The sequence below is a fragment of the Petromyzon marinus genome, unplaced genomic scaffold (assembly GCF_048934315.1).
Source record: "Petromyzon marinus isolate PM22_M1 ecotype Great Lakes invasive population unplaced genomic scaffold, UKy_Petmar_22M1.pri1.0 PM_G_Scaffold_45, whole genome shotgun sequence".
NCBI classification, from domain to species: Eukaryota; Metazoa; Chordata; class Hyperoartia; order Petromyzontiformes; family Petromyzontidae; genus Petromyzon; species Petromyzon marinus.
The window spans coordinates 1,254,613-1,278,369 of NW_027422997.1; the positions used below are offsets into that span (position 1 = coordinate 1,254,613).

Sequence of the window (23,757 nt, forward strand, 5' to 3'; positions counted from 1 at the left end):
TAGTCACGCGGGTCTCAGGGTCTGCTGCGTGTAATATTAATTTGTTTGTAGTCACGGGTCTCAGGGTTTGCTGCGTGTAATATTGATTTGTTTGTAGTCACGGGTCTCAGGGTCTGCTGCGTGTAATATTAATTTGTTTGTAGTCACGGGTCTCAGGGTCTGCTGCGTGTAATATTAATTTGTTTGTAGTCACGGGTCTCAGGGTTTGCTGCGTGTAATATTAATTTGTTTGTAGTCACGGGTCTCAGGGTCTGCTGCGTGTAATATTAATTTGTTTGTAGTCACGTGGGTCTCAGGGTCTGCTGCGTGTAATATTAATTTGTTTGTAGTCACGGGTCTCAGGGTCTGCTGCGTGTAATATTAATTTGTTTGTAGTCACCCGGGTCTCAGGGTCTGCTGCGTGTAATATTAATTTGTTTGCAGTCACGCGGGCCTCAGGGTTTGCTGCGTGCAATATTAATTTGCGGGAAATGTTTCAACGTTTGGATGTTCGGCCAATGCCGGTTCCACTGTACGGTTTATTAGCGGTTCTAGGAAACTGGAGATCCTGGAGGAAGCCCGTGCAGAACACGGGGTGAACATATAAACGCCACGCAGAAAAGTGACCACTAACCGCCACGCTCACTACTTCAGAACCGCTTGTTGTGTTTAGTTCGTTGTCCTTCCCCCGCACCTCCCGATTTTAGCACGGTTGGCTACGTACGGCGTGAAAGAAGTTCGACATGCACACCCATTAGATCCTCCCTCCTTTAACATCTTTGTGCTGTGTATCGACCACCGGTGCTCCTTAGATGGTGAGCCAGTGGATGGCTTCACAAGTCGCCTGGAGAATATCTGAATCCCACAGCGAATGATCGACGTGGCAAGCAGTGGTTCATATACTTTATACGAGAATTTGGCTTTTGTAAATTTCCACGTAAGCCACTTCATTGATCCTTCATTTGTGGCCAGATCGGTACTGAAAGAGAGGTATATAGCTCAGTGGACCTTGCCTGGTAAACCGAAAATATAACATTTTTGAAATAGTTCCTCTACGTGGTCCACGGTTGGAGTTTGCTGACCGAAGACGCGCTGTGCGCTAGGGCCTGTCGGTGTCGTCGCTAGCTGCACCTGCCTCGACGTGGACACGCGTGAACTCTGCTGAAAGAAGGTGACCGGCCGCGTCTCTTGATTCCCGTGTTGTGTGACCCTTCCACCCTTCCACCCTGCCACCCCCCCCCCCCCCTCTTCCTCACAGAGCGGCCAGCAGTGGCACCCTATCCAGGAGTTGCTGGCGCTGGAACAAGATGGCCTGGAGCTCGCCGACGTGAACCGCATTCTGGAGCTGCTCACGGAGAAGAAGATGCGGCTGGAAGCGGTGAGTTGTTGGCCCCCTGGAGGAATGCTGGTGGCGTTTGCACAGGTTTGGCCACCGGCGGCAACGGGAACGCGGCACGGTGGCATTTGCGATGGTGTGGTGTCGGGGAGGAATGTGGTGCCGGAGAGGTCGGTTGTTGTCAGGCGGTGCGACATCGCTGCGATAATTCCGCAGCGATAGGGCGCCGGTATAGTTCCGTTCCGCAGAGGCGTTCGCATGTGCGGCCACAGCTTCTGCCACGAGCTTCCGCTCACGGGGCAATCGCTGGCCTTGCATCCGCACGCTGACGTAAGTTGCTCGCGACAAGTAGCGACGGTGCCCCATGCGCGCACGTGCAAACGCAGCGTGCGATTGCACGGCACCCATATGGACGAAGGGTGATGGAATGTGTGGAATTCTCTCCCACCCTAGGGAGAGAATTCCCTCCCACCCGATGTGTACGAAGGGTGATGGAATGTGTGGAATTCTCTCCCACCCTAGGGAGATAATTCTCTCCCACCCTAGGGAGATAATTCTCTCCCACCCGATGTGTACGAAGGGTGATGGAATGTGTGGAATTCTCTCCCACCCTAGGGAGAGAATTCTCTCCCACCCGATGTGGACGAAGGGTGATGGAATGTGTGGAATTCTCTCCCACCCTAGGGAGAGAATTCTCTCCCACCCGGTGCGGACGAAGGGTGATGGAATGTGTGGAATTCTCTCCCACCCTAGGTAAGAACTGACCAATTCTCGGCAGTCATTTAAATACGTTGTGTTTTGTCTTAACGGTGCATTACGCGTGAATTTGTTAAGTGCTTTGCACAATCTTGATCCCGAAATTGCCTTTGAAATCGAATGTTGTTGTAGTTACGGAGCTGGGCCTATGCATGATTACATAAAGGCGGCAAGTTGGTACAATCCAATTAGGATTTATAAAGCGCCTGTGTGTGACCACATCTAAAGATGCTCTACAAGAGTGGTGGGCATGGATGGCTGGAAGATTCCGCAAATCACCATGATAGAAGGACCCTGTGTTGCAATCTTAATTGTTTAGTCCTACAATGGATAAATATATTTTTTTATCACATTGCGATAGAGTTGAGCACCATCCAAAGGCACTGCCATTGTGCCTGCGAGTGTAATTCAGAGGTCTAATCTACGCCTAGAGACGCACCATTGTATTTATACACGTAGCGCGGTGTATTGGTTTACGCGCACTGCGCTATGAACCCAGCAACCTGTGTTTCGTTCCCAGTCGTGGCTAACATCGGCGGTGAGCTAATTCTGAACCGTGTCCGGGCTCCATCCCTTCAGCAACCCACACTGACGCAGCATGATGAAATATGGCCAAACAATCCCCGTGACCGGCACAGCGTGGGGAAGCCTTTATTCGTCAGTGTATTAACAAAGGACCCTGCATTATTTTACAACGTCTACGTCTTAAGTGAAGATGCAAAGTATTTTATTTGACCTTGTCATGCGCTTTGCTTTTTTTTTACTTTTCCAGGAGTCTACAGTGGCACAACACCAGCTGCTGATTGAATTCCTGCAGCAGGTTCAGCGCGGCAAGCAGGCGGTGCGTTGTCTCATCTCACCACTCGCCGTTCCACAACATCACAAGCTCCGCCACACTGCGTGGCGTGTTTGGCGTTTCGCACAAACACAGAGTTAATGGAATGTGTATTTCCTCTGAAGCGTTTTTATTGCGATCCTGGTATAAAAGCTGATGAACTGATCGTGGTGGGTTCAATAATTAATTTTTGTACTGACAGCCTTGCAGCCCAAGCCTCTACTGTACACTCCTATCGTGTTCTTTGTTGTAACGTTTTCACCCGCACCCTACTGGACATCTGTGAAAAAGAGCTTAATACCTCATCGGATTCCTCCAGTGTAAACACATATTCTGATTCTGATATGCATATTTAGCAAGCTTAACGCCACTTAGCTTCTAAGATCTCGATAACATTCGATGCATTCAAAATGCTTTGGTCAAAGGCGGTGTTAATAATGGAGGTACGTTTTTTTATCTCCATATATATTTGTGCTGTACTACCAACAGTACTTTTTAAAAAATGTCTTTGCATTTATAGTTTCGAGACTGTCCCCCCCCCCGCACCTTGTGGCCATGAGAGGTGTTCTCATTGACTACCACTCACGTTTGTAGTGGGTTCAATTGAGGCGCACACTCAACTTGGAGGCAACACTATCTATTAACGCATAACAACCAACGTGAACATTAAGTACAGGGTGGTGACCACCGTTCCTAATCTCGCTAACACTCGGGGCGAGTACTACACAGCGTGACCAGGGCAGGTGACGGGCTGCCTGGTCACGAACGACGATCGGAGACTCGAGGACCGCTGACGGCGTCTTCGTCCCGGGGTTGAACGGCCCAGCTCTCTGTTCACACCCCCCCCGCCCCGATTGTAACTGCCGTGGCTCCGCCCCAGGCCACGCCCCCAAGCTTCCCCCCTGGGGCCCCTAGCCCCACCCCCTTTGTCCGGTCACGTGTCCTTGTTGGTTTCACGCAGAGTGTCCACGGGCTGACACGACCTCCGTGACACCCGCCTACAGCACCCATACCGAGCCAACACGGTAGTGACGTCATGTGTCCCTACGCTCGTACGGTCCCTACACAGTAGTGACATCATATGTCCCTACGCTCGTACGGTCCCAACACAGTAGTGACATCATGTGTCCCTACGCTCGTACAGTCCCAACACAGTAGTGACATCATATGTCCCTACGCTCGTACGGTCCCTACACAGTAGTGACATCACATGTCCCTACGCTCGTACAGTCCCTACACAGTAGTGACATCACATGTCCCTACGCTCGTACAGTCCCTACACGGTAGTGACATCACATGTCCCTACGCTCGTACGGTCCCTACACGGTAGTGACATCACATGTCCCTACGCTCGTACAGTCCCTACACGGTAGTGACATCACATGTCCCTACGCTCGTACAGTCCCTACACGGTAGTGACATCACAAGTCCCTACGCTCGTACAGTCCCAACACGGTAGTGACATCACATGTCGCTACGCTCGTACAGTCCCTACACAGTAGTGACATCACATGTCCCTACGCTCATACGGTCCCGACAGTAGTGACGTCGTATGTCACGACACATTTATATTGTCCTCTGGTAATCTTTCAGTCATTTGTTTGACAGGCCTGACTGAATAATATTCGCCTGCAAAGCCAGGCGGGCTGGTGGATGAAGTGATATTGGTTTGTGTAGGCACAGAATAGAGTCCTGATTGCATTTGCATTTACCCTGTTGTACGTATTCACTCACCGTATTGTTGATTGTTAAATAAACGCGTGATTGGCATCTGTTACAATATAACGACAACTGCAAAGCATTTATCATTGCGTCTTCTGCACAAATGCGATTGTGGTTACCGGTGCCGCACAAGCAAACCGTTTTCGTGTGATGCAGCCCAAGGCCGATGGTGGTTTTTTTTCTCTCTCCCTCCCTCCCCGCAGCAACTGGATCAGCTGTCGAAGGAGCTGAGCGTCCTGCAGGGCGATATGCGGCACGTCGAGGTGCGGGACTGTACCTCGGACGTGGGCGCGGGGTCACGTGTTGCAAATAGGCCCTGAGCGCAAGCCGTCCCACGCTCCGATTTAAAGCTTTCGTGACTGCAAGGATTCATCTTCTTTGGTTCTTTCGGTAAAGTCACCGCCACCACGTAGAATGGGAACAAAATAATAATAAATTAATAGAATAAAATAACGCAATCAAATTCTCACGACGTTTTCGGCCACAGCACAAGCTGCCTTCATCAGGTGAAGGGACGAGACTGTCTGGAGGACAGCGCTGGAGTAGAAACACAACCAAGCTCAGACCGCGACCTTTAAGCTGTGTGAGAGTAATTAAGGTGCCTTGTGAAAGGAATTAGCATAACAATTGTCCTCCAGACAGTCTCGTCCTTTCACCTGATGAAGGCCGCTTGCGTTGTGGCCGAAACGTCGTGAGAATTTTATTGTCTTATTTTATTTTATCAATTTATTATTATTTTGTTCTCATTCTACGTGGTGGTGGTGACTTTACCGAAAGAACCAAAGAAGAAGTTTTCCACGCTCGTGTGTAAATGAGCACGAGAGCCCCAGCCTCGCGATAACTAAAGCAAACGTTTTTTTTATTTTACTAGGTAAGGCCTACTGAGCTGCATAGCTCTTTTTCGAAAAGCCACCTTGGCCACAAATGATAGCTCAACGAAGTGGGCTATCGTGTGAACACTTATAGCGGCGAAACGCGCGCTTCTAAAACGTGGAAGGAAAAACCGGAGGACCCGGAGGAAAGTCCGCACGGCCGCTGTTGTCCCGGGGAGGGAGACACGCAAACTCCAAATATACGGACGTCATAGGTCGGGATTGAACCCACAGCCTCCTTGTATACTAGGCGAGGTAGTCAACATCTCGCCACGGGTTTCATCTGCAACAACCGCCGATGGTGAACAGGCCTGCCCATGGCTGTGTAGGCGACATTGCAGCTAGGCTGCATCTTGAGTACTTCAAAATGAAACGTGAAAAATTGCAACCACTGCGTTTTTTTTGCAGTGGTTCACCACCAGCACGTGTAATGAAAGCTCAACACGTTTGTCAATGACGGTGGCCCTAGACGTGTGTGTGTGTGTGTGTATAAATAATAGGATACGTGTTGGCCACCCACCTCCTCATGTGTCGTGCCGGCCTTCGTAGGCGTTCGCTAACAACAGCGTTTCAGGCTATATGGGGGGATCCTTATTTAATAGGATAGTAGGGAGCGGCAGTGTAGCGGTTAGCGGGCTGTACTACGAACCCGGCGACCCGGATTCGATTCTCGCTCATGGCCGACACCAGTGGCGATTATCTGAACCGGTCCTGGGCCTCCCCCTAGGTCGACTCAGCCTCCAAATGAGTACCTGGTGCGGTGCGTGAACATCGCCACTGGGGAGACAAAGGCGGCTGGGTGTGGTGTTGTCCACGCACCCCCCTCGTGTGTCGTACCGACCTTCGTAGATACTTGCTAACAGCACTTGTCCCAACAGTCTGTTATAGCCTGTACAGGGGATCTTTGTCTTTATATAATAGGATACATTTTGGGCAGGGGGCTTCTCTGCATTGGTCTCGACGATTAAGAAGGGTGGGCCGTTGTCAGAAGCATTGCTTATCATATATCATTCCTTTCAAGGCAGGGTTTTTGACAGATATTTAAGAGTTGTTGTTACATGTGCGTTATTTGTGCATCGTGTTAAGTTAATTTGTTTTCATTGAACACATGGGTTTTTGAGGATGCGTGAGAATCTATTCAGCCGTGGTAAATGTGCGATGACCATTTTGTTAGTTTAGAATAGTACGTTTTGCTTTTTATTGCCTTTCTTTTCTCGTGCTGCTTTATTGATATTAATGTGCATGTCCGGTGTCCTGACTTGCGTCATAGCATCGTTAATGGATCATCTTCAGGGTGGTTCGAGTGCCTTCCCTGTTACAGGCGGACTAGAGCGCTTGCGTAAATTATTTTAACTTCGGTTGGAAGGCGTCGCGAACCGAGACGTTGCTTGTAAAGTGTTCCGATGGTGTCGGCGTGGCTTCTACGTCAAATCATATGTCGGCAAGTTTTTTTTCTTCCCCATGATGCTTAGCCCCTCGATTCAATCCCCCCGCCACCGTAATGTGCACATCTAGGAGCTGATGCAGAAACAGCACGAAGCCGTGGTGCCCCAAGTGCCCCAGTTGCCAGAGACCCCATCGGCCAGGTGAACAACAACCGTTGGCTTTGGTGAACCGTGGCCCTGGCGTGTCTTAGAATTGGGAGCGCGCGATTGCTTTGGAAAGCCCCAAAAAGACGGTTTAAAATGGGGATCGATGTCTTTCGAAGTGTGGTTCTCGACAACGATAAGAAAACACGTCTTCCGGAAGATGCCTATGGAGTAGTACCGTCTTCCAGAAGGTGACTTATGAACGCGCCGCTTTAAATTGCGCAAATACGTACTGGGGGAAAGGTTATCCTGAACAACCGGTTTAACAAATAAATTAAAATCTTTTTGAAAGACGGCGCATTCTCCGGATGATAAGACGCGCCTGGTCCCGTTCCTTTCCTTTAAATGACATGGGAAAAAAGTGCACCTCATAATCCGGATAATATGGCAATGGTCGCGAGAACCTGGGCGTACGAAACCCCGCGCTGGGAAACCATGCCGTTTTCTCGTGCGGTTAGTTGACGCGGGCAGACTTCTTCTGACGTTGCTGCAACGTTGCGCTTGCGTGCTTTTTTTTTTCCAGCGGTTGTCTGGTGGACTCGGATCACCCCTTCCCTGCATTCACAGACAGCGCTCGGGTGAGCCGGCATGCCAGCGTCTCCCACGCGCGAGATTTACCCGGCACCCGAGCTTCGTTGTAACGTCGTGAAATGTAACGTACGGCTCTATCGGCTCGTTTTGTCATGTTTACGAGCGGTAAAGCCCCCACCCCCCCCCCCCCAATACGTCGTGGACGTTTTTTGACCACGGCGCATGTCGAAGGCAAGGATTACATGTGTGAGAATAGGCGCACTGTTGTAGCGTAGTGGTTAGCGCCCTGCGCTGCAAACCCGGCCTACCCGAGTTGGATTCCCGCTCACGGCCAACACTCGGTCCCCTCCCCTAGGTCGACTCAGTCTCAGACTAGTACCTGTTGCAGTGCGTGACCATCGCCACTGGGGAGACAAAGGCGGCCGTGCATGGTACTGGCCACACCCCCCCCCCCGTGTGGGGTGGCCCTGCGCTGTGGCCTAGAACACCGGTTATGCATGGCCGGTCTTCCCGCCCAGGAACTATTCTACTTGACTTCTCTAAGATCTGACAAGGCCGGGAGTGTCGCCGGCCATTTTGTTCATCGGCTATTGGAGAACGTTAAATACCCAATGAGGACGACTTCCCCCCCCGCCGCCACCCCTGCCGCCGATGGCGAGCACGTCTCTCTCCTCTCTCTCTCTCTCTCCGTGCTGGCTTGCAGGCGAAGCGGTTGCCGTGCCACGGGACCGACTCGATGGCGGCAAGGAGGCGGAAACTGTCGGTGCATTTCGACGGCCTGGAGCGGTGCTACTCCGCCCGCCGCCTGTCGTCGCCCTCGGGTCGGTACATCCCCCCTGCGTGGCGGCTGGCCCCAACGCCGTTCCGCCCGTAGTTGCACCTGGGGAAAGGTGTTACGCCGTTCCGAGGTCCATTATGTATGTTGAACTTCTTGCGCGTTAATCGGAGGTGCTGGGGGGGAAGGACAACGAACAAGAAACGGTGCTGTGGAACAGCGAGTCCTCCTTTGACGCGGTGGATGCGTTCCTTTTAAAAAACGTAAATCACCGTAATAGAACGCGATGATGAAGTTTGGTGGGATGCAATGTACGCACACACAGACGGCGGGACAAATCACTCGGGGTACGCCGCCACGCTATTGTGTTATTTCGCGTACTGCATTGTACCACCCAGCCACGCGGCTCAGGAAAGTCGCCCATTGTAGATCTCTCAGAAACCGCGTTATAATGGTGCGCATTCCGCGTTTTAACGGGTGCGTTCCCCTTTTTAACGGTGCAACGTTACGCAAAAAAGTCTTCCCTGATGGAATAACTTGCATTTAAAGCAAAAACGCGTTAGTGTGAACACACAGCGCATTAACGCGATAACTTTGCCGCGGTGGGTCTTAACCGCGCCTGGCGATATCATCCAGTCACCAGCAGAGGGCTCTGCTCTTGCTCCAGTCTGAAATGACTGCATTGACGCGGCCAGTGCCTGCTGATCAACGCAAGTTCGTAAGCCCATTGGGGAACTGCAGTACCATGGTGTGAAATGACGCCGGGGAGGCTGAACGTTATTCCGAGAAAGTTTGCCGTTTGTGGAGAATACTAAAAGTAAAGACGAGGATTCGTTTGACCGAGTGAAATAAAACAAATTTAGCCCCACAATCTCATGAGCCTTTTGGACCAGTGTCTGCCAGCAGCAGCAGCATTAGTTGAAGCAGGCGGACTCTGGATTTTGCCTTGACTTGCGCAGTCTTTTCAGCGCAGTTCTGTAATTGCAGATGTACATTTCACAGACTCTGTGTGCATGTATATTAAATTTATTTGTCACCGTACATAGCCAAACGTTCTAATCGGAGGTGGGTAATCACTGGGGTTAGGTGCAATGCAAAAATACGTCATGGGGCTCTTACGGCGTGGCCGGGAAGACCCAGGCATTCGCGTCTGCCGTGCCGGTGGCAGTGATCCACAGGCCTAAGACCCAACACGTCAATAAACTGGCAACGGACGACACTATCGGAGTTGCGATAGAGTTAACACTTGTCTGGAGTTGAGCAGGAGCTTGGGAAAGAGACGATTGGAGGGAATTCCAAAGTCGAGCAGTAGCGAGGAGAGAAACATACGTTTTGTGAGTTTACCACGTAGGCTTTCGCGACCAATATCGCAATTTCGATTTGAAGCTTTCGTGACTGCAAGGATTCATCTTCTTTGGTTCTTTCGGTAAAGTCACCACCACGTAGAATGAGAATAAAATAATAAAATAACGCAATTCATTGAAGCTCTGTTGTCCTGACAGTTCTGTACCTTTCATCTGAAGACGGCCGCTTGCGTTGTGGCCGAAACGTCGTGAGAATTTTATCATGTTATTTTATTCTCATTCTACGTGGTGGTGACTTTACCGAAAGAACCAAAGAAGACAATATCGCAATCTCACCCAAAAAATCTATATTGTGGAGAAGTTTTGTGACCTGCATCGTGGTGGTTGAACACAGTAAGGGTGACACAAACCCGCCTGGTAGACCGAGCCCTCGGCGTGGGCGGGTGAATCAATGAGCGAAGTTCTGCGACAGTGACAAGGAGGCGTCTGTGGAACACCGGTGAGCAAGTGGCGAGGGTGAATTCGCGGGGGTCTGAATCATTGACAAACCGAACCGCTTTGCGTTCAACCCTGCCGGTGCGTGTCTCTGCGGTGCCGTCGGGGCTCAGATGAGGACAAGCGCGGAGAGCTGGAGGAGTTCCAGGACTGCCTGGCGAAGTTCACGCGCTACAGCTCCGTGCGCCCGCTCGCCACGCTCTCCTACACCAGCGACATCTACAATGGCTCCAGCATCGTGTCCAGGTGACCCGTCTCCTCGTGTCCCCCGTTTCATTTTGATCATGAGGAGGGGAAGAATTAATACATTTTATAAAGTCTCCCCGCGCTAGTTTACCCTCGGAGAGAGAGAATAATTCGGAGGTGTGTGGGAAACCACAGAGAAGCAGGGAAGGCGGCCTGAATGGACGGCAACAATTGCCCCCAAGCGTTGTGGTCCTATATTTGGATCATCTCCATGAATGTGGTTCGTAATGATGTCCCTCTGTCTCTTCCACCCCCCCCGACCGAATGTTTTTCTTCTCTATATTCAGGAATATCTTAACCTTGTAATCGGATAACAGTGGTTTTTCCCCTTTTTTCTGGCAACAAAACTGAAACCTTTTTTTACAAGGATTCATGTCTACTGCATTAACCACAATACCTGCAGTCAAAATGCAAACAAAAAACATACTATGATAATATATGTGGCATTGTCCTTGAAACTGATTGGTCCACACCAAGGGACGGCTTTCTTTTGAGCATCGACCCAATTAGTGCTCGACCAGATGACGCCAAAAGGCGTCACACAGCTCAAAGACAATGCCACTATCAAAGTAATGAGGGCTCGGGGTGAGCATCTACATCATAATCGGATGTTCAGGACTCTGAAGAGTGCCATTTTGCAATTTGATGTGTAACAAACATATGAACCTGTAATTAGGGCAAATTAGTACGTGTGTGTAATGATGCACCGATTTAATGTTGATTCTTGAGCTCGCGATGCATGCATTGAACGGCTTGCGTAGGAGCCAGTGGGTTTAGATGTGTGCGCGTTGTATGTAATACCGACCCCAGCCACTAGTAGCCGTTGCATTTGTCACATCGTGGAAAAAAAAGCTGCTTTTGAATGGCAATGATTGGGATTATTAATCAAATCTGTATGGGGGCAGGGGGGATTAACCATTACACCCCCCCTGATATTCAAAGTTTGTCGAGAAATATTAACAACATAATTTTGTCATTAGTACGTAAATTTATGACATTCAGTGACACCGTTTAACGTCTTGGTAAAGGCTGCATTGATTGCCCTTGAAATCGTCTCTGATGTCTGGAAAGACATTGGTTCAAAGAACTTAATTTAGCTTCTCTCAAACTGGCCTTTGAAGGGCAACTATTATAGACTCGGTTGTAAGTGATGTAGCAATTCAGTTGTTTTGTCTGAGTTGGTGAATTGATGCTGCCACCCGCCGGCTTTGTAGTAGTCACGGACGCGCACAGACATAGGGGGGAGTTTTATTTTTATTTTCCAAAGAGTTAATTTAACTCAACTCGGGCCGCGCGCTTTGTTCCACGGTCGTACCGCAAAAGCTGCGTTGACGAAGCGAGGCTGAGTGCGAGTTTGGGATGAAGCCTAATGCGCAAGACCTGGGCTACACAAGCACCATCGAGAGACGCTTGGACGCCTAATTCGGAAGCCCGAGAGTGACGTGAAGGGACACAATGGCTGGTCCCCAAGTGGCACCTGATAGCGGCGACACGGCTTCGTGTTTGCCACGCTGCGTCATCGGCCGTGGGGTCTGGTTCGTGTTCAAGTCGGCGCGTTGACTCGTTCCCGACAGGGGAAATGTCAGAACTACTGTGGTTATGCTTTCCAGTTGTCTCTGGAAAGCTCTGCAGTGCAAAGAGGGAAAAAAATTACTTCTTGTAAATATGCGAATGCATTGTCGCATACCGCTAATTGTACGTATGTAATTTTGCGTGACTTCTTTTGCACCGTACGTAGAGAACCGTGATTGTAGTAATAGGTTTTACCCTTTTAACTGGCACAAAAACTGACACCTTTATTCAAGGCATCGTGTTTGCAATAACCACAACACAAGCAGTCAAAATGCAAACAAAAGAGACAACTCTGATAATAATATTGGCACTGTCCTTGAATTTGATTGGTCCACACCCGAGACGGCTTTTCTTAGAGCCTAGTCTCCACTGGTGTTGGACCAGAAGACGCCAAAAGGCGTACAACTCAAAAACAGCGCACTATCAGAGTATCGAGGGCTCGGGGTGAGCAATTACATTATGAGACCTGCTAATCGAAGGTGAGCACATTTTACCTCCGAAGGCAAAAACGTGCTTCGGTTGGCGTTGCATAATCCGCGTGCGTGCACGATTTTTTTACCCCATAACTCTTTAAGTATTAATAATAATAATGACGATGCCTTTTAATTCGACAGCATCGACTTCGATCGGGACTGCGATTACTTCGCCGTCGCCGGAGTGACCAAGAAGATCAAGGTGTTTGAGTACGGCACGCTGATTCGAGATGCGGTGGACATTCACTACCCCGTGATCGAGATGACCTGCGACTCCAAGATCAGGTGCGCTTCCACCACTCCGCAATCCACCGCCAAGTCAACCCACGCTGCCTACGCCTTTGCACCGGTCCGCAGGGGCCACTACTCCCTGCTCACGGTCGTCGTCGTCACCAGGGTAGTCCTCGTATGAGCAAAGCGTGCCGACGTAACGCAGTGGTGAGGGGGGAGAGTGGAGGCAACCTTTCCGTTGCAAGCATACTACTTCGGATGTTATAATAGTTTACATTTATACGTAAGGTGCCTTCCGCTAATGTCTCAGGGCACCTAAGCGCACACGGCCTTACCCCAGAGGGGTGTGCTTGTATGCAGATTAAACTGCTTCTGAAACGGTCCTGGCAAAAAGGCGCCCCGTCAACCCGCATTGACCGGCGTGGAGGAGGACTGGCAAGAGCAGCTGTATCAACCGATGTACATTTGTGAAAGAAAAAAAACTTTATTATTAATTTATTTCCTTTTATATTTTTTTATTATCAAACATTGCTTCCCTGCCTGGTGCTGCTGCAGCTGCATCAGCTGGAGCAAGTACCACAAGGGCATCCTGGCCAGCAGTGACTACGAGGGCAGCGTGATCCTCTGGGATGGCTTCACGGGACAGAGGACAAAGGTTTTCCAGGTGTGGAGCGTCGCTCTCTTAAGCATTGTTCTGGTGTCACCGAGATCCTGGGCGGTTGAAATCCAGGTTTTAACCACCCGTGATTAAAACTGGGAATTCACGCGTAGCAAGTTGATAGTCTCAGCCTGGTCACCAGTGACTGCACGCGCAAAAAAAAGCAGTCACGTTAAAGTCAGTCCTGAAACTAATTTTTGATAAATTCCAGCCCTTGAGAAGTCAACGTCGGTTTGGCTCGCCGCGCGTCGAACATTACTCTCTCGATAGCAGAGCGGGATAGGGAAGTGTTGCCCCTTTTCTCTTTGTGTGGATTAGAGGTCACCTTTAAGGGATCCCAGAGGTGGCTCTGTAACATCCGCTTCCCTGGGCCGTTGCCGAACACGTAGGGTTGCGTCATTGCTCTGGGACGGACGTGATTGGACGCCTTGCCTCGTGACGCGATGCCATCATGATAAGAAGAAACATTTCCACGAAAAAAAAACATTGGTGGGGAAATTCTAAAAAAATCGTGCGATGCCTTTTGCGAGACACCCAAGACAAACACACTCTTTGCTTCTATTCGGTAAAGTCACCACGTAGGTAAAAAAATAAAATGACAAAAATCACGACGTTTCGGCGAACAACACAAGCGGCCTTCATCAGGTGAAGGGACCGGGCTGTCTCGAGGACAGCACTGGAGGGAAACACAGCCACGCTCAGACCGCGGACCTTTAAGCTGTGTGCGAGGAAACAAGGCGCCTTGACAAAGGAATTAGCATAAAAAATTAGCATTTGATTGGCCGACTTAGCATAGAGGTGGTGTACGTGCGGGTGAACATGCCGGTTGGCGCGGGAAGGGGGTGGAGGGGGAGTTTACCTATTGATGGTGTGAAAAGGGAATTTATAAGAGCTGCGAAAGTTTGGGGTACCACTACTTGAAAAATATACTGTACCATTGAAAATTAGTTTAATGTTTGGTTCGATTTAGATCATCTTTCCAATGGTTGCTTAATTTGAAACCATCTTCTCGGTTGAATTTGTCGTTAATTTCAATGTTCCGGGAAGGTAATCTATCGGTCAGTGCCCTTGCCGCTGGGTCACTTTGCACAGAGTTTGTTTCAAGTCTCGCAGTTTGTAATGTTTATGGTATTAGTAATAGTCATACCGTTATTTGTTATCCAGGAAAAAACCTCACTTCTGCATTGAGATATTTTCATTTTCCTTTTAAGGAGTGCTGAGCATGTGGAAGGAAACTTGAATGCCCAGAAAAGATAAAGCAGGGGATATCAATTGGAAGGTTTGGACGAATGGATTAATGACCTGAGTTCGATTCCCCAGCTCTGGCCATCATCGCTGATACATCTGAACCGGTTCTGGGTCAGCTTTTAATGAGTTTAAACATGAGTACCAGAGAGACAAAGGTGGCTGCGCGTGCTGCTAGCCACACCACGCCCTCGTGCACCGTTCCGGCCTTCGTAGATACTCTCACACGGCGCTTGTCCCAACAGTCTGTGTGCCTTTGGAAGGGTGGGGGGGGGGGTGGGCGGGGCGGAAACTTTGTCTTTGTCCACATGCGGTGTTGATGTGCTCAGCAGTGCGATGATCGCATGGTGAAATTGTATTCTTTCGGAATGTCCGCTCCCTTAGGAACACGAGCAGCGATGTTGGAGCGTGGACTTCAACCTGATGGACCCCGAGATCCTAGCATCTGGATCCGATGACGCCAAAGGTAAAGTGGCAAGGCCGCACTCTGTCGGCGTGACGTCATCAGGGATTTAATTTTCGATTTGAAGCTTTCGTACTGCAAGGATTCATCTTTTTTGGTTCTTTCGGTAAAGTCACCACGTAGAATGAGAATAAAATAATAAATTAATTAAGTAAAATAACACAATAAAATATCTCACGACGTTTCGGCCACAACACAAGCGGCCTTCTTCAGGTGAAAGGAACAGGCCTGTCGGGACGACAGAGCTTCAATGAACGCTGTTAAGATTCGTAGCGTCTTTTTAAGCTGGTTTAGAGAATTGAGGCACCTTGACAAAGGGGTTTACATATCAAACAGGAGAATTTAGCATTGAAATAGCTGAGTGATTAGCTTTGTGACTGGTCATAGAAATAGCTATGTTAAAGTCAAATCCTACACATCCACAGAGGCACCTAGTACAAATCAAACAGGAGAATTTAGCATTGAAATAGCTGAGTGATTAGCTTTTGACTGGTCATAGAAATAGCTATGTTAAAGTCAAAGCTTACACATCCACAGAGGCACCTAGTACATATCAAACAGGAGAATTTAGCATTGAAATAGCTGAGTGATTAGCTTGTGACTGGTCATAGAAATAGCTATGTTAAAGTCAAAGCCTACACATCCACAGAGGCACCTAGTACAAATCAAACAGGAGAATTTAGCATTGAAATAGCTGAGTGATTAGCTTGTGACTGGTCATAGAAATAGCTATATTAAAGTTAAAGCTTACACATCCACAGAGGCACCTAGTACATATCAGACAGGAGAATTTAGCATTGAAATAGCTGAGTGATTAGCTTGTGACTGGTCATAGAAATAGCTATGTTAAAGTCAAAGCTTACACATGCACAGAGGCACCTAGTACAAATCAAACAGGAGAATTTAGCATTGAAATAGCTGAGTGATTAGCTTGTGACTGGTCATAGAAATAGCTATGTTAAAGTCAAAGCTTACACATCCACAGAGGCACCTAGTACAAATCAAACAGGAGAATTTAGCATCGAAATAGCTGAGTGATTAGCTTGTGACTGGTCATAGAAATAGCTATGTTAAAGTTAAAGCTTACACATCCACAGAGGCACCTAGTACAAATCAAACAGGAGAATTTAGCATTGAAATAGCTGAGTGATTAGCTTTGTGACTGGTCATAGAAATAGCTATGTTAAAGTCAAAGCCTACACATCCACAGAGGCACCTCGTACAAATCAAACAGGAGAATTTAGCATTGAAATAGCTGAGTGATTAGCTTTGTGACTGGTCATAGAAATAGCTATGTTAAAGTCAAAGCTTACACATCCACAGAGGCACCTAGTACAAATCAAACAGGATAATTTAGCTTCGAAATAACTGAGGGATTAGCTTGTGACTGGTCACAGAAACAGCTATGTTAAAGTCAAAGCTTACACATCCACAGAGGCACCAGGGATGACCAGCGTTCCTTCGGGCCCAAGGGCTCTTTAAAAGTGATTATTTTTCTCACTTTGGTTTCCAGCTGTTCGGGCGGACTCGTTCCTTTTGAAGTCGGTTCCACAGTTTTGGGGTTTCCTTCCCTACCCCCCTACCCCCCCCCCCCCCGCTCGCCGTAATTTGATTTGGATAAGCAGGCTTGCTTTGGTAGAGATATCGATGTGCTGACGAGGCTGAACCCCTATGGCTAGGCCGCTTAGCTTTTGAAATTCCGCAAACCTGGACGATAATGGAGCCGGAGAGAGTTGCGGGCATCTGTAAGCTTCTTATCTCTTGCCTCAGCCTCTCTTTTCTTCCTGGCAAACTGCGTTTTATGTCGTGGTTGTGGTGGTGGCGGTGGCGGCGATAGGGGTGTGAAATGTCATGCCCCTAAATTGGCGATTCGATTTGCGTCCCGTCAATCGCACTCCGCGCCAACTTCCCCGCCACCCCTCGGTGCCTCGTCACTGCCGGCCCGTAACTTCCTGCCCAGCGACGAAGGGCTCCATTGCCGCGCTCTCTCAGCTGCTCCTCCTCATCTCCATCTCGCCGGCGTCGTCTCTTCCTTCCGCTGCCTTCCTCCGCTCCTTTCACGCTCCTCCATCGTCAACCCCGCGGTCGGTTTTTGCATGACGTGTGCCGCTCCCTTTCCCGCTCAATTCCTTTTTGCTTCAGCAGCAGCACGTGACCCCCGTCTGTTCCTTATACAGTGGTCCCTCGTAAAAATAACCCGCAATAGACGAAATCCGCGAAGTAATCAGCTTTATTTTTTACAATTATTATACATGTTTGAAGGCCGCGAAACCCCTAACCACACACTTTTATACACTTTTCTCAGACAGGCATTAGCATTTTCTCACATTTCTCTCTTATTTAAACACTCTCAAAGTTCAAACTGTCGCAGATTAAAAAAAAAAGTGCAATATTAGTAAATTAAACCAGAGATCAAAACCTGTTTTCAAGCCCAAACATTTTTGTAAATCTGGCTAGCCGAACGCATTCTGTACTCCCTTAGCTAATCAGGACGCAGAACACAATGCGCGTTCATACTGTACGCAGGAAAAGAAAGCGTGCAAAATGACACTAAACAAAAATCCGCGAAACAGCGAGGCCACGCAAGGTGAACCGCGTTATAGTGAGGGACAACTGTACCTCCATCCCTTAACCTAAACCCATCCCCCCCCCGCCCCCCGCCCAGTCAAGCTGTGGTCCACGCACGTGGACGCTTCCGTCGCGTGCATCGAAGCGAACACCAACGTCTGCTGCGTCAAGTTCAGCCCCACGTCACGCTACCACCTAGCGTTGGCTTGCGCAGGTGGCCGCTCGATTCCGCACCGCGCGTTTTACCTCGCTCGCCTGATGATCGCGCGCTCGTTTTGGGGGGAGAGGGGATTTGGCGAGCGGCGGGTACGGTGGGGGTACGGTGGGGGGTTACGGTGTGGGGGTACGGTGTGGGGGTATATTGGTGGGTACGGTGTGGGGTTACAGTGTGGGGGTACGGTGTGGGGGTACGGTGTGGGGGTATATTGGTGGGTACGGTGTGGGGTTACGGTGTGGGGGTACGGCTTGCGGGCCGTGGCGTTTCTGTGCCCGGTGTTGCTCAGTGCCGCCCCCCCAACAGCAACCGTTGGAAGATCTCTGCGCAAAAATGCACATGTGTTAAGAATCTATTTACAATCCATGCACGCTGGGTCCTCTCGAACCATTGGGCTAATTGATTTAACGATGTGGAACAAGACGGAACATACGAGATAGACGATGCAAATAAGAAAGAAGGGAAAACATTTTTAAATCGAATCGTTGTCCCGAATAGTCTCTGTTCGTTGAATTGTTGCGGCGGGGACGAGGAATGGCGGTGAATCGTTGTGTGACGAGTACTCGCTGCGGTTAAAAATTCATCGCCGTAGAGGTTATGCAGACAGATCTCGATGTGCACGGCTACACGATTCAATTAAATGGGGAACGTAGCAGCGGCGGCGGCGGCGGTTGTGTTTTACAACAAGGTGGGCATTGTGAATCATCGGTGGGGCATTATTTTTTGTGTTTTATTCTTCTGTGGACAGGCATTAATGCGTACTCACTGAAGAGTGCCGAGCTGTCCTCGCTACCCTCCGTGACATTGCTGCGGGCGTAGTAAGCTTTTATACCCTCCCTTACATTTAATTGGCGAAAAATAAGACTTTGTGAATAAAGAACTAAGACTGTGAGAATGATAAGCAAATGACGGTAATGGACCTCCTTTTGGGGGCATTATTCCACTTCCTTTCCGGCTAACGTTTCACAAGAGCCCTCGTTGGGTGTGATTTTTCCACCGCACGGTTGATTGGGCCAGCTTAATCTGAGCCGGGCGATTCGTCCGCCGTCTTTGAAAGGCGCGGGGAGAGGCGGGGGGCACGGGACTCGCGCGAGCGTGAAGTGACCCCTTCCGATTGTGCTCGGCAGACCACTGCGTCCACTATTACGACCTGCGCAACACCGAGCTGCCCGTCACGGTGTTCAAGGGCCACCGGAGAGCCGTCTCGTACGCCAAGTTCGTGAGCGGCGAGGAGATCGTCTCTGCGTGAGTAGCGCCCATTGAAAGGCGCGGCCATTTAAAGTGGCAGGGGGCCAGATCAACTCGGAATGCCCACCCAATCACGCGCGGCTCGCCAGTTATGAAAGTTGTGCTTGAATAAAAAGTTATTTTTTTATTTAGAGCTTTTGTGACTGCAGCAATTCATATTCTTAGCTCTTTCGGCAAAGTCACCACGTTGAAGGGAAACAATAAAATAATAAAATATATATAAAACAATAAAAATTCTCACGACGTTTCGACCATAACACCATAACACACCTGATGATGACCGTTTGTGTTATGGTCGAAACGTCGTGAGAGTTTTTATTGTTTTATATATATTTTATTATTTTATTGTTTACCTTCAACGTGACTTTACAGAAAGAGCTAAGCATATAAAAAGTTATTTATTTCTGTGAAAGAAAAAATCTAAAATGGTTCGCTAAGAATTTTCTTTTCTCAAAATGTATTTACCTGCGGAGTCAAGAAACCGCGAAAGGCCGTCGAATTGAGCTTGTGCCGTGCCTTTTGCTGCTGCTGCGTGCGCCCTTGCGAGACTGGCCCTGTTTAATCGCCGGTGCCCGCGTCCGCTTACAAAATCGAGGGCCTCATTCGCTCACGTTGTTTCGTTCGGGGGCAGCTCGATAGACGGCCAGCTGAAGCTGTGGAGCGTGAACAAGCCCCGCTGCACGCGCTCCTTCAGAGGCCACGTCAACGAAAGGACCTTTGGGGGGCTGGCCACCAACGGGGACTACGTCGCTTGCGGTGAGCGCAGCCTCCGCACGCTGACCCCCACCCCCCCACCCACCCAACCCTTGCCTGCCCCCCCTACACCCCCTGCTTATCGCGTGCACAGATACACACACACACACGCGCGCGCGATCATGTTTCAATCGTGACAATCCCCCGATTTACCTCTGTCTTTATTTTTATTTTTTGTTTTGTTTTTGGGCCGAGCGGTGGTGGCGCTCGCCGTGGGGTTTGTCGCCTTTGAAGCCGGGCGAGGGCCCCCCCTCCAGGGGGGCGACCCCCCTAGGGGGGGGGGCCGTCGTGTCAACGGCGGCGTTTCCCGTGGTCCGCTTCGCGTGTTGGAGTCATCGTCGGGGAAAGCAGCGGTTGGGTCACTTTGCGCGCGGTCGAAATGTACCGAATTTTAAAAAAAATCGCCCACAAAATTGCCAATTTGAACGCTTGCGATGACGAACGGCCGCCTGCTGGAAAGCGTCGGCTAATTGATGCGCGCGGATGATTTCCCGGGACACGCGTTTGGCTCGCGTCTCGTCGGTTGCGCGTGGCGTGCGCGTGGTGGAGGCGGGCGGTGGCGGCGGCGGGGTGGATGATGGCATCGCTCGTTTTTGTCCCCCCCCCCCCCCTTCTGACCGTGCCGCCGGTCGCTCCGCTCTCTCTCTCTCTCCGCCCTCTCCGTACGCAGGGAGTGAGGACAACTCGCTGTACGTCAACTACAAGGGCCTCTCCGAGGTGTCGCTCACGTTCAAGTTCGACGTGGCGAAGGGCGCGCTGGGGAAGGAGAGTGAAGGGGACGGGAGAGAGTTTGTGAGCGCCGTGTGCTGGCGGCTGCTGCCGGACGGGGTGAGCGCACGCCCTGCAGCCTGGTCCGCGGGCCCGGGCCGGTTGCCCGCCGCCCTTCACGCTTGCTCACTCGCTCGCTCCCTCACACGCGGATGCTCGCCCGTCTGATTCGCTCGCTCCCTCGGAGTTACTCAGCCGCAAAATTCCCCTCGGCCCCCCCGGGGGTCACCCGCCCCCGCAAGACGTACGTACGTATGCACGCTGAGCTTCTTTTGTACCGTACGTGGCCAACCGTGCTAATTGAAGGTGCGGAATCCACTCGCCGAAGGTTACTCGCCCACAAAATCCACTCGACCAAAGAGGGCCTTTTTTTAAGAGCAAGCGTGGAACCCTCACGGCTTCCTATATTCAGATTCCTCAAGCAACCCGGTGTTGTCCCGGGCGCGTGCACAACGGCATCCACACTCTTTGGTTCTATTCGGTAAAGTCACCACGTAGGTAAAAAATAAAACAACAAAAATCACGACGTTTCGGCCACAACACAAGAATATGAATAAGGCCACTTGTGTTGTGGCCGAAACGTCGTGAGAATTTTATTGTGTTATTTTATTTTATTATTTTATTCTCATTGTACGTGGTGGTGACTTTAACCGAAAGAACCAAAGAAGATGAATCCTTGCAGTCACGAAAGCTTCAAATGGAAATTTAAGAATGTTTTTGTTTTGCTGTTGTTCTTTCATCGCCACCTCGGAGAAGGACGACGCTCACCTCAACGGTCGGGGAATATTTAGGAGGCGAATCTCGGTTCCGCCGAGGAGGACGGAGCGGGTGGTGGTAGCGGGGGTCCGGGGTGGACAGAAGACTTCTCGCGTCATTGAACGTTTAATGTGCCAAGGGCGGCGTTGAGCCACCTGCTGGTGTTGCGAGTCTCCATGCTGCCCGCTGCGTATTGTTGGCTTGCTTCTCGGCACGATTTCGGTGCCTGACGCGTCTGTCCCCGTGGGGTTAAGATTCAACGGCGGTTTACGTTGCTACTGCTGCCGCTGCTGCTGCTCTGCGCTGTAAATGAGCGGCTCACCGGTTACGTTGGATCTCCCGGCGTGACAGCTTGAAATGACGTGGCAGCAGCTATCTGGAATTTCAACCACCGCCTCCTCTGTCCACGCACACGACGGCGCGAATGGCTGCGCCGCGGTCGATGTACGATCGGCACGGTGGGCGTGGTGGGGGAAAGTGTGTCGGTGTTCCCAGCTCTTCGAAAGACATCTGGCCAGTGTGGAGGAGTAGGCCCAAATATTGCATCCTCTAGAGGGGACTGCCCGCACATTGCTAGTTGCGGCCCCTTGTCAGCAGTGGCATGGCTGGCTACGTGCGGAGCGAAATAAGTTAAACGTGCACACGCGTGCTAGCAATTGCGAAACTGCACCTTCACCTTTATACGTTATTCGTACGGAAAATAAAAAAGGTATACCGTTGGTTTGCATCGCTGTCGTGTGGCAGGATCAGTGTGGAAAAGTTCGAATTCGTGACGTTGCTATCGCTTTGCTTAAAGTGATTCTCGCCCTTGCAGGACTCCAATGTACTTGTAGCAGCCAACAATCAAGGAACCATCAAGGTAAGGGTACCGTGGCACTGACTGCAATTGCTTTTTTGAAGGGAAGGCGATGCGCCATGCACTATCTGTAAGATTGGTTGTGTTGGCGTGGTAGAATCGTTACTCGGTATAACCTTCGTGGGGAACTTTGTTCATTGCCTGTTGCTGATGATGAGATGTGCAGTGACCCGCTGATTTTATTTTGTTTGCTCAATTGCGATCGCTCGTCCAGGTGTGTGTGTGTATGGTGGGGGAATGTTGGTGCGGTGATGTGTGCATTGTCCTGTGAGCCCATTGAGAGAGGTTCACTTCCCTGCCACGGCTCACGTCACAGACGAGACGATGTATCAAACGTTAGCGGGCATCCTTCTAGGTCAAGCTACGCCTTAAATAAGTATGTCGTGTGGTGCGTGAACACCAGCATCGGGGAGACGAAATCATTCCGATCTTCGTAGTGGTCATATCTGCCTTTGATTTTTTGTCTTGTTGGCTTTAATCGGTGCTTATTCTTAGCTCTTTCGGTAAAGTCACCTTCAACGTGACTTTACCGAAAGAGCTAAGAATATGAATTACTGCAGTCACGAAAGCTTTAAATCAAAATTTAATAGGTGCTTGTTAACACTTGCTGCTACAATAACTAAAGGGTGGTATTTTCTTGTGTGTGTAAGTGTGGTTACTTGGGTAGCGGTGGTGTAGCTGTGCTCTGAATAACCGCAGGATCCCCGGTTCGATTTCCGGCCACGGCCAACATCGGGGACGAGTGATATTGAACCGATTCAAGGAACCTCCCCTTGAGCTCGCCCGAGCTGAAATCACTGACTGCTGCGGTGTGTAAAACATCGGCACTGGGGAAGACAAAAGCAGGCCAGGGGTGTACCCCGGGGCCACATCGCCACCACCGCCACGGTGTGGCGGTCTCAATAGGCGCTCGCCAGTCGCGCTTCGCTTGTCCGTTGCTTGTACCCATCATCATCGTCATCATCGTCGTCATCGCCGTCTTTCACCACCAACCTCACTCTCTTTGTCCTCAGGTGCTGGAGCTGGTGTGAGGGGCCGCCCGCTGCAACGGCACTTTGCGCGGGGACCGGCCCGCGGTACCGTACGACGCACAACCCCGCCGTGGTTCTTTGGTTCTTTTGGTAAAGTCACCACCACGTAGAATGAGAATAAAATAATAAAATAAAATAACACAATAAAATTCTCACGACGTTTCGGCCACAACACAAGTGGCCTTCTTCAGGTGAAAGGAACAGACCTGTCGGGACGACACATTCATTGAAGCTCTGTCGTCCCGACAGGTTTGTTCCTTTCACCTGAAGAAGGCCGCTTGTGTTGTGGCCGAAACGTCGTGAGAATTTTATTGTGTTATTTTATTTGATCAATTTATTATTTTATTCTCATTCTACGTGGTGGTGACTTTACCGAAAGAACCAAGGAAGATGAATCCTTGCAGTCACGAAAGCTTCAAATTGAAACCCCTCCGCGGTCAGGCGGTGGGCACCGCCCACCGCCCGACCGCTCGACCACCGG

General features: G+C 50.1%; 1 protein-coding gene and 1 long non-coding RNA gene across 2 annotated transcripts; both read left to right on the forward strand.

The window, feature by feature from the left end:
• Positions 1-1,239: 1,239 nt before the first annotated feature.
• On the forward strand, positions 1,240-7,081 carry LOC142917321 (uncharacterized). Its single transcript, XR_012936966.1, has 4 exons — positions 1,240-1,357; positions 2,844-2,912; positions 4,832-4,891; positions 7,016-7,081. It is a non-coding gene; the product is annotated as an uncharacterized LOC142917321 (long non-coding RNA).
• A 1,275-nt stretch (positions 7,082-8,356) lies between these two features.
• On the forward strand, positions 8,357-23,486 carry LOC142917304 (E3 ubiquitin-protein ligase COP1-like). The gene is made up of 11 exons (XM_076061935.1): positions 8,357-8,441; positions 10,308-10,440; positions 12,627-12,770; positions 13,272-13,380; positions 15,004-15,085; positions 17,748-17,864; positions 18,992-19,109; positions 19,744-19,868; positions 20,536-20,693; positions 22,204-22,248; positions 23,259-23,486. The coding sequence occupies exons 1-11, from the start codon at positions 8,357-8,359 to the stop codon at positions 23,274-23,276; spliced, it is 1,134 nt and encodes a 377-aa protein (XP_075918050.1). The 3' UTR covers positions 23,277-23,486.
• The last annotated feature ends 271 nt before the right edge of the window (positions 23,487-23,757 follow it).

Excerpts from the sequence above, each read along its gene's own strand:
- LOC142917304 (XM_076061935.1), top strand. The coding sequence starts at position 8,357 with ATGGCGGCAAGGAGGCGGAAACTGTCGGTGCATTTCGACGGCCTGGAG. Across the intron at positions 8,442-10,307 it reads CCGCCTGTCGTCGCCCTCGG|ATGAGGACAAGCGCGGAGAG; the intron begins GTCGGTACATCC and ends GTCGGGGCTCAG. Across the intron at positions 13,381-15,003 it reads AGAGGACAAAGGTTTTCCAG|GAACACGAGCAGCGATGTTG; the intron begins GTGTGGAGCGTC and ends CCGCTCCCTTAG.